General features: G+C 44.4%; 1 protein-coding gene across 2 annotated transcripts in view; it reads left to right on the forward strand.

The window, feature by feature from the left end:
- kmt2d (lysine (K)-specific methyltransferase 2D) overlaps positions 1–15,502 on the forward strand; it is a 34,502-nt gene that overhangs the window by 10,195 nt on the left and 8,805 nt on the right. The window contains exons 18-47 of one of the 2 annotated variants that reach the window (XM_086067655.1): positions 43–152; positions 235–276; positions 368–553; positions 653–823; positions 910–1,032; positions 1,946–2,067; positions 2,153–2,288; positions 2,389–2,460; positions 2,542–2,619; positions 2,717–2,875; positions 2,985–3,054; positions 3,220–3,458; positions 3,551–3,624; positions 4,262–4,312; positions 4,405–6,009; positions 6,089–6,262; positions 6,770–6,909; positions 7,131–8,854; positions 8,945–9,068; positions 9,672–9,747; positions 9,827–9,893; positions 9,982–10,214; positions 10,900–13,797; positions 13,870–14,019; positions 14,100–14,264; positions 14,342–14,489; positions 14,578–14,659; positions 14,741–14,913; positions 15,085–15,209; positions 15,295–15,430. In XM_086067655.1, the coding sequence (XP_085923781.1) occupies positions 43–152; positions 235–276; positions 368–553; positions 653–823; positions 910–1,032; positions 1,946–2,067; positions 2,153–2,288; positions 2,389–2,460; positions 2,542–2,619; positions 2,717–2,875; positions 2,985–3,054; positions 3,220–3,458; positions 3,551–3,624; positions 4,262–4,312; positions 4,405–6,009; positions 6,089–6,262; positions 6,770–6,909; positions 7,131–8,854; positions 8,945–9,068; positions 9,672–9,747; positions 9,827–9,893; positions 9,982–10,214; positions 10,900–13,797; positions 13,870–14,019; positions 14,100–14,264; positions 14,342–14,489; positions 14,578–14,659; positions 14,741–14,913; positions 15,085–15,209; positions 15,295–15,430 (9,653 nt within the window). The remainder of the gene's footprint in view (positions 1–42; positions 153–234; positions 277–367; positions 554–652; positions 824–909; positions 1,033–1,945; positions 2,068–2,152; positions 2,289–2,388; positions 2,461–2,541; positions 2,620–2,716; positions 2,876–2,984; positions 3,055–3,219; positions 3,459–3,550; positions 3,625–4,261; positions 4,313–4,404; positions 6,010–6,088; positions 6,263–6,769; positions 6,910–7,130; positions 8,855–8,944; positions 9,069–9,671; positions 9,748–9,826; positions 9,894–9,981; positions 10,215–10,899; positions 13,798–13,869; positions 14,020–14,099; positions 14,265–14,341; positions 14,490–14,577; positions 14,660–14,740; positions 14,914–15,084; positions 15,210–15,294; positions 15,431–15,502) is intronic. The other variant, XM_086067656.1, reaches the window with a different exon arrangement.

Consider the following 15,502-nt stretch of genomic DNA (forward strand, 5'->3'; position numbering starts at 1 on the left):
TGAATGTCATATATCACTGTTTTATTCTGTGTGCCTATGAAGATGGGTGCATGCGGTCTGTGAAAGTTTATATACTGAAGATGAAGTGGAACAAGCGTCTGATGAGGGCTTTGCATGCACATCATGCAGCCCATATGTTCCCAAACCTGTCGGTGAGTCAGAACCATACATAAATGACAAAATATTCATGGAATGTTGCCGTATGAAATTAATACATGTTTTTCTTCACTATAGTTGAGTCAGCCTTTATGGCTTCAATAAGGATCAAAGAGCCAGGTGAGCAAAATTTGCGTTGTTCTTTTGGTTTGTTTTTGCATTCTATGCTCGATTGTCATTTTTTTCACTTTTTACAACATGAACTTTACAGAGCCGCAGTTCTACCGATTAGAGGGTGTTTGGCTGACAGAATCGGGAATGTCCCTGCTGCGTACCATCTCCATGTCTCCCTTGCTCAAGAGACGGCAGCGTCGCTCTCGTCTTGGCACTTTGTGTTGCGAAGGGGGCCCTGATGCAATGGATGTGAGGGAGGAAGGAGAAGGGGAGGAGGGAAAAGGTTGGCACATTTTTTGCTCATCTATTAGCTTCTGACCAGCCATATATAATTTTGTGGTAAATACATTGCTGTTTTCAAACTAAATTTTGCTTTATCTAGTCTGTGGGGAGTCTATGGATTGTGACTCTAAGATGGAGAATCCTGGAAGCCCTGACAGAGAAGGCGGTGTTGATGGAGGCACAGATGGCATGGCTGAATGTGATGTTCTCAAAGAAGGGGTTGACGATACGGAAGATGGTAAAAAAAGGAAACGGAAACCTTATAGGCCTGGTAAGCTCACAATTTACAAAAATACATATTTAGCTAAATTCTAAATTCAAGTATTTGTAGATATTATTATGAACTCCCTGCCTTAGGAATTGGAGGCTTCATGGTGCGACAAAGGAAGTGTCACACACGGTTGAAGAAAGAGTTTTTTGCACAGCTGGCTGGAGAGACAACTTTAGATGGACAGCCAATCGAGAAAACCATTGAAGAGGGTCAGTAACGCAATGGTTAATGATTTTTTTATATAAACAATATGTATTATGGTTTTTGCCCACAATTTAAAACAGTTACCTGGTTTCATAATATCATATGTGACATGTCATGTCAACATATACAAAGGATTTTAACCCTAATAATTTTTAAGCTTCTTATAAAAATAAGTGAGCTAACCTTGCATGCTTCACTGCGTAACCAATGCAAAGTACGACTTTCGTTACCATTACGGTCAAGGGTGGCGCTAGGGTTTTAAATGAGGAACGTGACCTCTATCTGCGGAAATGGAGTCTGGCATGGGTGAAAAATAGTGTGAATGACCACTAAGTACATTGACAGCATTTTCACTTGCGGAGTTAGTGCTTCATATACTACACTTGTCAATTAGTGCACTACTCCATGCATGTGGCACATTCAGTTAATACATCATCAAACACAAACGCTCAACCTCTACTAATTAAGCCCCACTGTTAACAGTGGGATGGAAATAAAGAATTGCTCGCTCACAGAAATTGGCAGATTACTAAAGATTTTCTTGGTTTACTTTCACATGAAGAAACCCACACAAGAGACCTAATTATTTGTATACAAAAGCAATTTTCCATAATACATCTCTGTTAACATTTCACTTTTCGTGTTTGATTGAGGAGGGGAAAAAATCCATAACAAATTGGCTACTCGTGCTATTAATCATAGGACACTGCAGTCCATCATCTATAGTACTATTATCCCACTTAGCAGCTTTTCAGGGTGAAATTGTACATAAAGGCCATGGTGATAGGTAAATAAAAACATGTTAACACATAACGCTTCAACATGTCAGAGTTTTTAAAAATATTGTGTGTCTGTGTCTCTTTCTAGCGTTGTGAAATTTTTGAATTGTGAGAATGTTTTAATTGTTACTGTACGTAGGACCCCATCCTGACACAGATAACATCATGGACCCTAAACCATTGGAGGGCGAGGAACAGGCTAAGAAACGTCGGGGACGAAAGAAGAGCAAGCTTGAAGACATGTTTCCAGCTTATCTCCAGGTTTGTTAGTATGTCTCAAATTAAAATGTACTTGATAATTTCTTAGTATAGTAACCATATGTGGAATACTTGCTTTTTGATGCAGGAAGCTTTCTTTGGAAAGACACTTATAGACTTGAGTAAGAAGGTTGTAATGACAACCCCTGGGCAGAGGCCAGCTGCATGCATTCTTCAACCCTCATTACCAGCACCATCGGCATTCAAAACTACTTCCCCAGAAAGTAAGAAAAACGAATTGAACTTGGACACATAATATAGCTAGAAACAAGTTAACTGTTTGTAGATAAGCATTCATGTGTAACTTTTAAAACTCCTTGCTAGCTGAGGCCAAGGATCGTATGGTGCATCATCTCAAGCAAGAGGGGGGTGAGGCCCCCCAAGCTCAGGGAGAAGGTACAGTTTAGTAACTGGAAACTTCTACAAATGTTTTGTTGTGTTTTGAATGTAATTGTATTGTCAACATACATGTTTCAGGAGCCTCTACACCATCCTCAACACTGAAGAATCAAGGGTCAACTGATCCTCATTACTTTGATGCAGAAAAAAGCGAAGGTAGTAACTGTATGATGCTTTGAATTTAACTGGGGGGGAGCAAATGTTTCAGAGATGTTGAACTTTTTCCTTCCATGGTGTTGTCCCTCCATGTCAGGTCTTCCACAAGGAGTAGAGAATCAGGATTCCGAGCAGTTTTTCAGGAAGGTTTTAGGAGTGTCAGAAGGCTCCACCTTGGAGGGTATGAAGCCCATCGCAGAGGGCAATAAGGGAGAACTCAATTGTAGCGCTCTGCCACAGAGAGCTCTCCTCTCAGGTGTGTTGAATGGGATGCCTACGGTTGATCCTATTTTCATCAAATTGGCGTGGAACACTGATTAAGTGAAGTTTTATATGGTGTTGATATTGAAATGTATATCTTGTAGGGTCTCTGCCTTCATCTGGAGTTATGGAAGCTTTCCCTGCCCTTTCTCAGTCACCGTTCTTTGACATGCGGTAGGAAGTGCTACATTTCTTATTTAGCGTTTCATAGATTAGCTTAATTCTGATATGGACAATGCATGTATTTTTTTTTTTTTTTGTATTTAATGTTTTATTATGAAGATGGATTGCTTCAGTTGATGAATCGTGTTATCCTTCATCTTTTTAAATTGTGTTCAGAGAAAAAGGTGGGATGTTTAGTCCAAATGGTGGCGAGGAGAGTCCCTGGGCTACTCCATCCACCCCAGCGACTCCTTCCTCCCCACCAACCCCTACTGAGGCAGAAGGTGATGGGCTATCCTACAACCAGCGCAGTCTCCAGCGATGGGAGAAAGATGAGGAGCTGGGAGAACTATCAACAATTTCTCCTGTGCTTTATGCTAATAGCAACTTTCCCACTCTCAAGCAGGACTACCCAGGTGTGTGAAAGGCGATTATCATTTGATAAACATTGTTTAATTTGAGCTCTGTTACATATTATACATATGTTGCATGTTTTGCCCTTTCCCAGACTGGGCAAGTCGCTGTAAACAAATCATGAAGATCTGGAGAAAAGTATCAGCAGCTGACAAGGCTCCTTATCTGGTAGGACCTATTTAGTGCCTGGACTCGCCATATTCAGTTAGCTCATTCAAACATATAGAGTTGTCGGTACACTGGCCATTGACACAGCATACCAACCCCACGGAAATAACATAATTTTAAGGTCCAGGTCTGGCGGCGTCTACCGACGGCAGAAACAAGGATGCTGTTTTGTCGCATTTTAAATCAATCTGCATCGTGTGTTGCTCCTGCAGCAAGTAAACTAACATTCTTTCCCTCTGTCGTCCTTCCACATCACCCATCCGCATATGCGCGGCTCTTATTGAGCATGCAGTCACATGACAGAGTAAACTGCGCACACAGCGTGTCAACGATAATACGTTGGCAAGAGCATATACTTTCACAACTGCTTGGTTTGGTACCCACGTTACAACGTACATTGACACATTTTGACTTGAACGGGAAAATAATGAATCGGTGTTTGTTTACAACAGCCAATCCGCAACCAATTCGAGTCACCACCGATTTGTGCACAGTCCTAGTTATATTACATTTTATATTAATTGTTGTACCCTGAAACAACTAACAAAATGTTGTCTATAATTGCGTGGATAAAAATACTTATTTGTAATAGACAATGAATAGCGTTTAATATTAACTTTTTTTTCCCCTCCCAAAGCAAAAGGCCAAAGACAACCGAGCAGCTCAGAGGATCAACAAGGCACAGAGGGTGAGTGAAAACTTCTTGTTGTCATAGCAAGTGAAAGTTACAGAAATTGTAATCATGTTTCTTTTCTCATTTCTCCTTTTCTTATCTCATAGCAGGCAGAGAGTCAGGTGTGCAGGCCTGTTAAGACAGAGCCAGTGCGTATTAAAGGGGAAAGACCCAGTTTACACCTCCAGATCCCACCACCTTCCGGGTCTACGTCCATCTCATCTCAGCCAAGCTCGGCAGAAAGTCAATTTCCTTTTCCCCCAGATTCAGGATCCTCCTCTGTGTTTTTCTCAGATGGTATTGCAAAAACACCAGGATCAGCTGAAATTCGTACAGATCCTTTTGCCAAGCTACCCCCTCAGTCACCCCGTTCTCACTCACACCCACCCACTCCTTTATCCTATGCTGGGGCTAGCCCCATACAGGCCTCCTCCTCAGGTTATTCAGCTTCCGGCCCACAGGGTCCTCCTCAGGGACGGCCAGCTAGTCTTGGCCCCTTTGACATGCAACCAGGGACTTCAGGAGCCACCAGACGGGCTCAGCAGGTTGACCCCTATTTCAGATCACAGTTACAGCATCAACAGGGTCATTTATCACAATCTCAGCAAGGCTCTCAAGAGTCCCTTACGCCTCTACAAAGTCCTCATTCAAGAAGTGCTGGGATCGGGATTGAGTCCCCCATTTTCTCACCACCTCATAACACGCACTATGGAGACCCTCAAAGAACTCTGCAGACAGAATATGGTTCATCCCCAATACCCTCAGTTGCATCCTCACCTGCAAGCCAGTATAGGGCTGATATGAGTGCACCTTCTCCTCGCTCCACTTCCGTCGGAAGACCTGACCTTCCCACTGGCTCCCCTGCTGGGATGCTTGAGTCTGGGGATAGATTATTTAAGGCACCTTTGACACCACGAATGCACCAAGGTGATGGTGGTGTTCTTCATCCTGGAACCTCCCCGAGCCACCCCTCTGAAGGGTACAGGCAGTCTCCCTCTCACAGTTTCTCTGACCACCACATTCAGTCTCCACTAGCTCCCAAGTTGCAGTCAGGTGATGGTTGTTCTCTTGGACCCCAGAGACACCCTGTAACGCAACAGGAATTGTGCTCGCGAGTTCCCTCTAGTCCACAATCCCAGGGCAGTTGTCAATCTCCCCACACTCCTGGAGGGCTCTCCAATGATGCCTATTCTGCACAGTCTCCTATAACCCCACGTTTCCAGTCTCCAGATCACTGTTCTCAGCCTCCTTCAAGGCCACAATCTAGAGACCCTTTCATGACTATCCACAAACCACCTCGCCCCACGTCTGCTGCACCAGATGGAACGCCGAGCTTCAAAAGCTCACCTAATTCAAATCAGTCACCTCAATTGCATTCCAGCGGTAGTCCCATCAGGGATCCTCTTTCTTGCAAACCCTCAGCACCCCCTCCTCCATTCGGCCCTAGTACAGGAACCGTTCAGATATCCCAACAGCAGGCACCAGGTCAGCCACAGCAACACCAGCCGCAAACACAGCAGACTGCTGTTGCAGACAACTACACTTCTAGACTTATACCTCCTTCTGCATCTCAAGAACTGGCAGCTGTCCGCCCTCAAGATGCACCTCATCAGCCATCCTTGTCGGGCACTCAAGAAATGCCTGATGTGTCCGCAGTGCAAGACCCGGCGCTGGTGGGCTTAAGTTCCACTGAGCTGGAGAAGCACAAACAGGTATTAAATTATTGGCCAAAGAATAATCGTTAGATGCTCCTGCAATTTTTGTTTTTAACTCATGTGTTTGTGCTTGTAGCGTCAAAGGTTGAGGGAATTTCTAATCAGACAACAAATGCAACGCAACACCATGAGACAAGAAAAGGAGGCAGCTGCAGCCGCTGCGGGCAATGCATCTCCTGGATGGCCAGGAGCAGAGATGGGTGTATTTCAACAAGATAAGATCCACAGAGCACCACCACCTTATCCACAGGTATAGTGAAACCCCTGCTAGTCACAGTTGAAAGGATGAACCACTGTGGCAATTTTTTGGGGTGTTTTGTTCTCTGAGCTTTTCAAATTACTCAAACTCGTTTCACTCCTAATTTAACACTGTTAAATTAATCTTCGTCTTCCTAAAAAAAAAATTTGACCGCATAATTACAATGGAATCGACTTCTTTGTCAATGTTTAAACAATATTTGCTTCTTCTTTTGCCATAAAGTATTTCTTACACTTACACAAATAGTCCACCTCAATTGCATAGAAATTCTACGTTTGTGAATAGAATAGAAAATTAAATAAGTCAGTTATGAGTTCAGTGCAGTAATGGCTTGTGGGAAGAAACTGTCTCTATGAGTCTTGTACGTTCTGGTAGCTCTTTCCAGAGTGCAACAGAACAAAGTGGTAGTGGCCGAGGTGGGTGTTATCACCTGTGACAAGCAGTTTGACAATGGCGAAAGTTGAACATACTGTATTTACTGTTGTGTTCTTGAATTAGGATCGTGTTGCTGTTAATACTGGTGCTGCTCAGGCCTCTGCTATGGGAAAGATCCCCGTGAATGCCAGTGGCATGGGCGACAAGCTCATTTGCCCATCATCTGCAGGAACCCCTGTTATCATGGATCCTAGTACACTCAGGTATGCCTGCAAGCTGTCACTTAGTCAGCTACTAAAAATGATCAAAACTATTGACTGCAATGTGTATGGGCTACCTTTCTAACGGCTGTATTAGGTTAATATGAAAATGGGTATGAGTAACTTTACACTAACTATTCCATTGGCAGTTTGTCCTTGTGTGTAAACCTTCTCTAAGTTGGTCCATTTAATTTCCCTTTTTTTTCTTCATCTTTGTCCTTTAGGCCATCAGGGCCCACCAAGCCTCAGGGCATGTTTCCCCGTCCACCGTTCCCTCCTCAGTGGCATACTCCAGGACCAAGGAGATTCCCCCACCCTGGCATGGAAGCTATGGCCATAAGGCACAATCTCACTTCTGCTGTCAGCATCCAGGGTATGGAAGGTATGGGTCACCCTCACCCCATGATACCTGGGCTTCGAGGAGAGAATTTGCAACCAATGGGCCAAGGACCTCCTCCACAGTTTATTGAATTAAGACACAACTCACAGAGGCTACCACTTAGACCCCAGTTTATGCCTCGTGGACCTCAGCCCAGACAGCGTCTCTTTGTCCCACAAGAGATGCCAGCACCTTATGTTCAGCAGCATCCCATAGCACATGCCAGTGCTATTCCATCTGATGGGGGAATCAACTCACAATTAAAATTACAGCAGAGTGAAATATCAGCTTTATTACCTCAGCAGTCTCTAGTCCCAGGAACACAGCAGCCTCAGGCAGGAGCTTCGACTCCCAATACTTCTGGCACTGGACATCGTCAGCTTCCACACTCAAGTCTAGTCGCAGAACACAATGAGGCACTACCAGAGCCTGAACTGGAGGGCCTTGGGGATGCCCCTGGGGATGGAGGTGTGGAGGATGAAGAGGATTTAGCGCTGGACTTGGACCCAGACAAAGGAGACGATGAGCTGGGAAACCTGGACAACCTGGAAACCAATGATCCACATCTTGATGACTTACTTAATAGTGATGAATTTGACCTGCTGGCTTACACTGATCCTGAACTAGACCAGGGAGACCCCAAAGATGTCTTCTCAGACCAGCTGCGTTTAGTTGAAGCAGAAAGTGAAACGCCTTCATCAGTTTCTGGATCTGCACTTGTTAAAGCGGAAGAAAAACCCAAGTTGGGGTCTGGACAGAAGTCTCTCTCAACAACACCATCCTCACCGTGCAGGTCATCCACCCAAATGCCGTCCTCCCCTAATATAGCTAGTAACTCCAAGGTGAAAGTAGAAACGCTCACGCCACAACTCCTGTCAGGACAGAATGTTGTAAAAGATGAAATGGTAGAGGCTGTCTCTTTGCTTCTAAGTGGGAACACAACTTCGGCACAGCAAGAACACCAGCCAGCCTCTCTCAGTTCTGTTCGTTTAGGGGGACTTCCATACCCACTACAAGGCCAGGATGGGCCCTTGCCTTTTCCTACAGATGCTGATAATGCAGATATTGGTGATGCACTTGACCTGCCTGATGTTGGAGGACAGCACTCTGCTGCCGTAGATTTGGCAAAGGTAGAAAGCTCATTGGATGGCGAGCTGCCTCTTTTGATACAAGATCTTCTGGAACATGAGAAGAAGGAGCAGCAGAAGCAGCAACAGCAGCAACAGCTTAGCTCCCTTCACCAGGGAGGCATGGCGCCTCATTTTCCTTGCGTTCCAAGTCAGCAGTCAAACCCGCAAGCACCGCAGTTGATGCTGCCACAGCACCACCGTCCACCATCTCAAGCGGTGATGACCCAGCCTGGTATGGTGCCACGTGCTCCACACATGCTGCAGCATCAACAACGGCTTTTGGGACCTGCAATGGCACCGTCACCTCACATGGCCATGAGCCAGCAGCAAGCCATAGTGAGAATGGCACAACCAGGAATGCACGTAGGTCTCAATCAGCCACCTCAGCAACCTGTGGTGAAGCAGTCACCAGTGGCCAACAATTTCTTCCCAGACAAAGGTAACAACTTTGGCTTTTTTCTGTAAATATTCTGCAAGACAATTTTTTCCACATGACACCAACAGATACTGCTTTGCTCTTGTATTGCAGATTTAGACAAATTTGTTACTGATGACATAATGGATCCAATTGCCAAGGCAAAGATGGTGGCTCTTAAGGGTATCAAAAGAGTGTTAGCGCAGGACCCAATGGTTGGGCCCCCTGGCATCAACAGGTAATGCCTTGTGTCCTGTCTTTGTTTTTCTACAATTATAGAAACCTGGGCCTGGGACTAGGGCTGGGAAATAAATAAAATTAATTTGATACATTGTCGTTTTAAAAATCGAATCGTTGAAAATTAGCTAAATTGTGAAATCAAATTTTGCCTTCTGGATTATTAAAATATGTTGTTCTTATGTTCTGTTACATTCAAATGTTTTTGTGAGTTACAATTTTGAACAAGTGGCAAAAAAAATGCTGGATGGGTGGTTTACAGGACATGTTTACAATACCTACCAACTACTTAATTGTGGCATTTAAGCACAAAGTCTGAATGTTAAATGTATGTTAAAACTAATTTAGAATCAGTATACATTATTGTTCTTAACATTTTCCACAGGAATTATTTTTGAATAAATGAAACCTTTAAATAAATGTTTGTTGAGTTTATTAGATTAAAATCGTCCTGAATGATTGCAAAAATCGAGATTTTTTTTTTGGGCCATATTGCCCAACAACATCAAAGTTCTGTGCTTGACAGACAATTAATCTTAAGTGTTTATATTTTGATATCATCGTAGCAATGTTGCCATCTCTGTATGTTTTGTTTTCTTTTCAGGCAACAGGTTTCTCTACTTGCTCAAAGACTGTCATCTGGCACAGATCCAGGTCAGATTTCATCAGGGCCTCCAAAAGTAAGCTCTTACATTTGGCAAAGGGATATATTTAATATAATGTAATTTTACACGACCAATTAAATTTATTTGTGTTCAGGAGGGAGAAACCAGTGATCCCACCCAGTCAAGACCGAACCCTCCTCAGTTTGTTCAAGGAGTCATCAGTATGTACTGCACTGATAACAAATGCATTAGTTAATACATAAAGCTCTTACCTTGTTGTTGCTATCTAACTTAATTTTCTGGTTACAGATAATTCAGAACAGCACCAGTATGAGGAATGGCTAGTTCACACTCAGCAATTACTCCAAATGCAGTTAAAGTTTTTGGAAGAACAAATTGGAGTGCATCGAAAATCACGTAAGGCACTTTGTGCTAAGCAGCGCACTGCGAAGAAAGCTGGCAGAGAGTTTGCTGAATCAGATGCTGAGAAACTCAAGTTGGTCACAGAAGAGCAGAGCAAAATTCAGAAACAGCTTGACCAGGTATGTGGATTTAAAAATGTCTCCCATTCATCCATGTATGTCCTAATCAGGATATTATCATGGTCACGGTAGCTATTAAAACCTAAAAGTCAGCTCAGGAAAATTATCTTTGGCTTAAAAAAAAAAGTATAAATATCTGGTTTGCTCTAGGTCAGGGGTTAAAGTTCTCCGTTGTAGGGAATTCTGTCATTTTGAAAATGAGACAGCAAATAGTTGGGGTCCATTGTTACTGTCCAAGTTACATTATTTTAATAGTATGGTGATTGGATTCCGTTAATAACAAAAAATAAATAAACAAGTAACGAGAAACCTGTATCAGAAGAATACAATTTAAAAGTAAGCCTCCCAACCCTGCTTATATAGCATAACATGACCATGTATAGATAGATATTTTATTATACATTGATACTGTCTTTTTAAGTCTGCTTGATTTTTATCTCTCAAAATGCATCAAATTGATGTTTTCAAGTATGTATTAAGTATTTTTAATTTGTTGCACTCCTAGAGCGGTCGTATACTTGTCACATTTTTCATCCCTGATTCATGCCTAAACATTATAATTTTTTAAAGAATCAGTATGCGCCCCACTGCCCTGCAAAATTTGTGTTAATTGACCGCAGTCAATTTAAACATAAAAAAAAATTCAGTCAAATCAATTTTTTTTTTGCTTTAACCCTTGCTCTAGGTACGGAAGCAACAAAAGGAGCACACTAATCTCATTGCTGAGTATAGAAGCAAGCAACAGCAGCAGCAGCAGCAGCAGCAAGGTCCAGGTCTCCTGGCTCCTGGACATTCTGCACAGGGAACCCCACCTCACATGTTTCCCAAGTTACCTGGCCAGATGGTGATGGGCCAACAGGGAAGTCCCGTTATTAGCCAACATCCTGGTATGGTTCCCCAAGGTGGAATGCCCGTCCGGATGCCACAAGGTCAGCATTTCATGGGAAGAGCTCAACCTCAACTTCCGGTAGCTCTTGGAGCCAACGGTGCTCGGCCCACATGCCCTCCTGGTGCTCCAACAGGATTCTTCCCACAGGGAACTCCTGGAATGCAGGCTGCTGACCCCAGGCTTCTTCAAGAAAGACAGCTTCAGCATAGGATGCATATGGCAAAGTTACAACAGCAAGTGATGATGGGCCAGCAGCAACACAGAACACAACAGTCGGTCTTAATAACTCAGCCACAGCCTGGTTTGATGGGAAACCCACTTGTGTCCCAGCAGCAAGCAAATCTTCAACAGGAGATGTTAGCCAATCAGGTGAATCAGCAGGCTCAGGTTCCACAAGTAATGGGTGCAGGCCAATCTGTGGCTCCACCGCCACAGAACTTTAGTGTTGGCCAGCCCAATAACCAGGCTCAAACCATGGTGGCATCTCAACCTGGGTTGACTGAGAACCAGCCAGTTACACAACAACAGCAGCAGCAGCAAAGGGCTCCTATGATGGGTCAGCAGGGAATTATTGTATCTCCAGGCCATCCTGCCCTCAGGGGTCCCCAGGCACAGCTGACTCAACAACAACAACAACAACATAACATTATGGCACAACGTGTGCTTTCTTCTCAACAACAGCAGCAGCAACAACAACAGAATGCCACAAAAACGTTTACCCAACTTCAGCAGCAATCGATGACACAACAAAGGCAGCCAACGCCATTAATTCAATCCAGCCAAGAGCAAGGAAGGCTTTCCCAACCGTCTACGCCGCAAATGGGTTCATCCCCTTCAACAGGCAGTACAACACCTCAACCATTAGGAGCTACAGATAGTCAAACGGCAGAGACTAAAGAGGGGGACATTCTAAGCCCAGGTACACGAACGCCGTCACAGCATAGTGGATCCTCCACTCCAAATCCTATGACCCAGGTAGGCTCTGCAAATGATCAGCAACCTGATTTGGGGCGACAACCACTTCTTCAGCAGCACCAAGACCAGGCTTATATGATGCAGCAACAACCATCAATTTCTGATCAACAAACCAGTTTGGTTGTGAATCAACAGACAAGTGTGGTTCAGCAACAGCCACAACAACTGCCAACTGCTCTACAGAGACAAGATTCGAGTAGTACTGACAAGCCCACTTTGATGGTGGTTAAAGAAGAAGGGAAACCTGTGGATTTCTTAGCCTATCAGCAGCATCAACAACAACGGCTACAAACAGTTCAGAATGTGCAGCAATCTCAAGATCCCAACATCCAGAAACAGAGTATTGGCCAGCCACAGTCTGTTTTAATTAATCATCCTCAACAGCAAACACTCATTGCACAGCAGCAAAAACAGCAGGCAATGATGGGCATGATCAGAGCTCAGCAGCAAGGCATGATGGCACAGAGACCTGGGATTCCACCTGCATCTATACGTACCCCTATCAACCTCCAGGTGCAGGCCATCATTGCTCAAAATCCACAGCTGCGCAATCTTCCCCCAAATCAACAACTACAACACATCCAAGCTATGATTGCCCAGAGACAGCTCCACCAGGGATCAATGCTGCGAATGCCAATGGGTCAAGGACAACAAAGTCAATTAAGACATCACACGTTACCAGGACAGGTGCCACACGCTGGAAAGCAAATGCCAAGAATGGAAGGGCAACATATACCATATGGTGCCATGGGGAAGCCTGGAGGTATGTGCACACAGCAACAGAGTGGTTCTCCTCAGTTTCAGCAGGGAATGATGGTCCCAGGTCAGCCACAGCCACAAATGGGAGAGGCAATACAACATCCTGTTATGAGAGGACAGTTACCTGTGCCACGGTCTCCCATGATCAGGCCGACATCACCACGTCAGTTGCTACCTACGCACCCTGGTGATATCAGACACCCGCTGAACCAAGCCATAGGGATGCGGCCACCTACTCCGAACCAGCAACAGGCGTTAATTCCATCTGCAGCAGTTCGCATGCAGGGATCCCCTTCTCATGCATATTCTCCAAGAGGTTCTTTTGTCATGAGCCCAACCCACCCCACCTCCCCGCACCCATCCCATGTCTCTTCACCTTCGTTAGCTGACAATAGACCTGGAAGGGGAAGTCCATACACTCAAGTCAAGGCGTCTCCACTCAGGTCACCAGGAGCCAAGGCTCAACTTGACTGTTCAGGGCTAAAAATAGAATCGCAGACATCGGTCATGGAAACATCTCCTACAACCCCACTGATTCCAAATGGTCCTCAGACAGGATCGAATGTCCGGCAACAGTCACTACAAGTTGCAGAAAGTCATGCTCATCACCCACCGCGTGGCTTTACAGAAGGGGATCTATGCAAGTTGACGCTGCACAACATTAAACAGGAGCCAAGGGAGGTACACTGTGATGGTGGAGGAGAAGACACTTCTAGTGCTATAAAGCGAGAAGTGACAACTGACATAGTTTCTTCTGGGAGCAACTCCACATTTATTAATGCAGATGATGCCAGATCTGAGACTGGACAACAATTGCTCCAGAAACTCTTGAGAACAAAGAACCTTCAGCTTGCTGCCCAGAGGCCCTCTGATGGCATCCACAATGAGATCAATGGCCACATCAACAGCAAACTAGCAATGCTGGAACAAAAACTTCAAGGGACTCCTCGAAATATGGAGGTACGTTTTCTTTTACTTGTGGGCTCTGAGTAATTCTATGGGGTTAAAATGTGTTGTTGTCTTGACACTCAGGATTTGCAGTCTATAAGTAAAAGGGCTCCAGTACAAAAGCCAAAGCGCACTAATAAAGCACCTGGAGACCGCGGGCTGAACGCACGGAAGAAGAATAAGAAGGAAGAAGTTGGAAAAAGTGCTGAAGTGCTCATAAAACAACTAAAACAGGTAACTGGATGAATAAAATACACATGCATTACTCAAATGATTGATTCCTTAATGGTTGCTACTTGGGGTTTACTTTCCAGGGTCTGTCTCTGCTGCCCCTGATGGAACCGTCCATCACAGCTAGCTTGGATCTGTTTGCTCCTTTTGGGAGTAGCCCAGCCAATGGAAAAGCCCAACTCAAAGGATCCTTTGGAAATGCAATGCTTGACAATATCCCAGACTACTATTCTCAGTTACTCACCAAGGTAAAGCCAAGCTTGACTCTGTGCCCTCATTCATCCTGTTTTGTTGTCTGTTCAAGGGGATTTGTTTGCCTTCGCAGAGCAACCTCAGCAACCCACCAACACCTCCATCTTCACTGCCACCGACACCTCCGCCTTCTGTACAGCACAAGCTGCTCAATGGAGTGACTCCTGGGGAGGAACTATCTCAGGGTCAGAAAAATGCAAATTTAAAAAGCAAACCAATAGGTAAAAAACGGCTCCATCTAATTAATACTTATGTTGTGTAATTGTCCAAAATCTCTACTTCTAAATGTGTCTCAAATTGTCTGTGCAGAAGCAGTTACTGAGGAGACAAAGAGTGTAGACATTCTTGCGGCGCTTCCCACTCCACCACATAACCAGAATGAGGACATCAGGTACAGCAGGGGTTCTTTGCCGCTTTGTCACTCATTCCTTTGCTCTGAAGCAAGACAAATTTGGATGTCTTTTTTTGACAGGATGGAGAGTGATGATGAGGATGCCCCAGAAAGCATCATTCCGGCATCCTCTCCAGAGAGCAACGTTGGAGAGGAAACTCCAAGATTTCCTCACCTGCGGGAGCCAAAGGAAGAGGAGACAGAGAGAGCAATTTCCCCCGTAATTCCCCTCATTCCTCGCACGGCTATCCCAGGTAGAAACAGGCAATATTAGGCTCAAATGTGTTCGGCATAAAAATATTTTTGGTATTTTACCATGTAACGCATAAAGTTTCAGTGTACTTGTAACTGTAATTTCATAATGATTTTTAAAATGTAAAATCTAACATGCCAGAAATAAAATATCATATGTACTCCTATGCTAGCCTTTTCAGAGAGCAAACCTTTTGAAGCAGCTGATGGAAGAGTGGTTTCCATATCCAATCACTGGGATAAGGCCAAAAGTAACGAGGTGGCTGTTACCTTCACATTGTCCTCCATGGCTGCCAAGGTATTACACTACAAGATTATTGCATGCTGTTCTGTCTTGTTCCTACATGCATATTTGACTGAAGACTAACCTGATGTTTTCCCAGAAACTTAACCATGTGATGATGGCAATGGCCCAGCTGCTCAAGATAAGGATGCCAGGTTCATACGAGGTGACCTTCCCTTCCCAGAACCCTGACATGTCTGGAGGGAATGATCCTGGGAAAGGACCTGTGCAGTCAGGTATGCGCTTAGAAAGATTTCCCATGCTTTCTTCCTCTATAAATAAGAATTGGTGTAGAATAATTTCATATT

Source organism: Leptonotus elevatus, chromosome 2, assembly GCF_054856555.1.
Source record: "Leptonotus elevatus isolate MCC_2025b chromosome 2, RoL_Lele_1.0, whole genome shotgun sequence".
Taxonomy (NCBI): domain Eukaryota; kingdom Metazoa; phylum Chordata; class Actinopteri; order Syngnathiformes; family Syngnathidae; genus Leptonotus; species Leptonotus elevatus.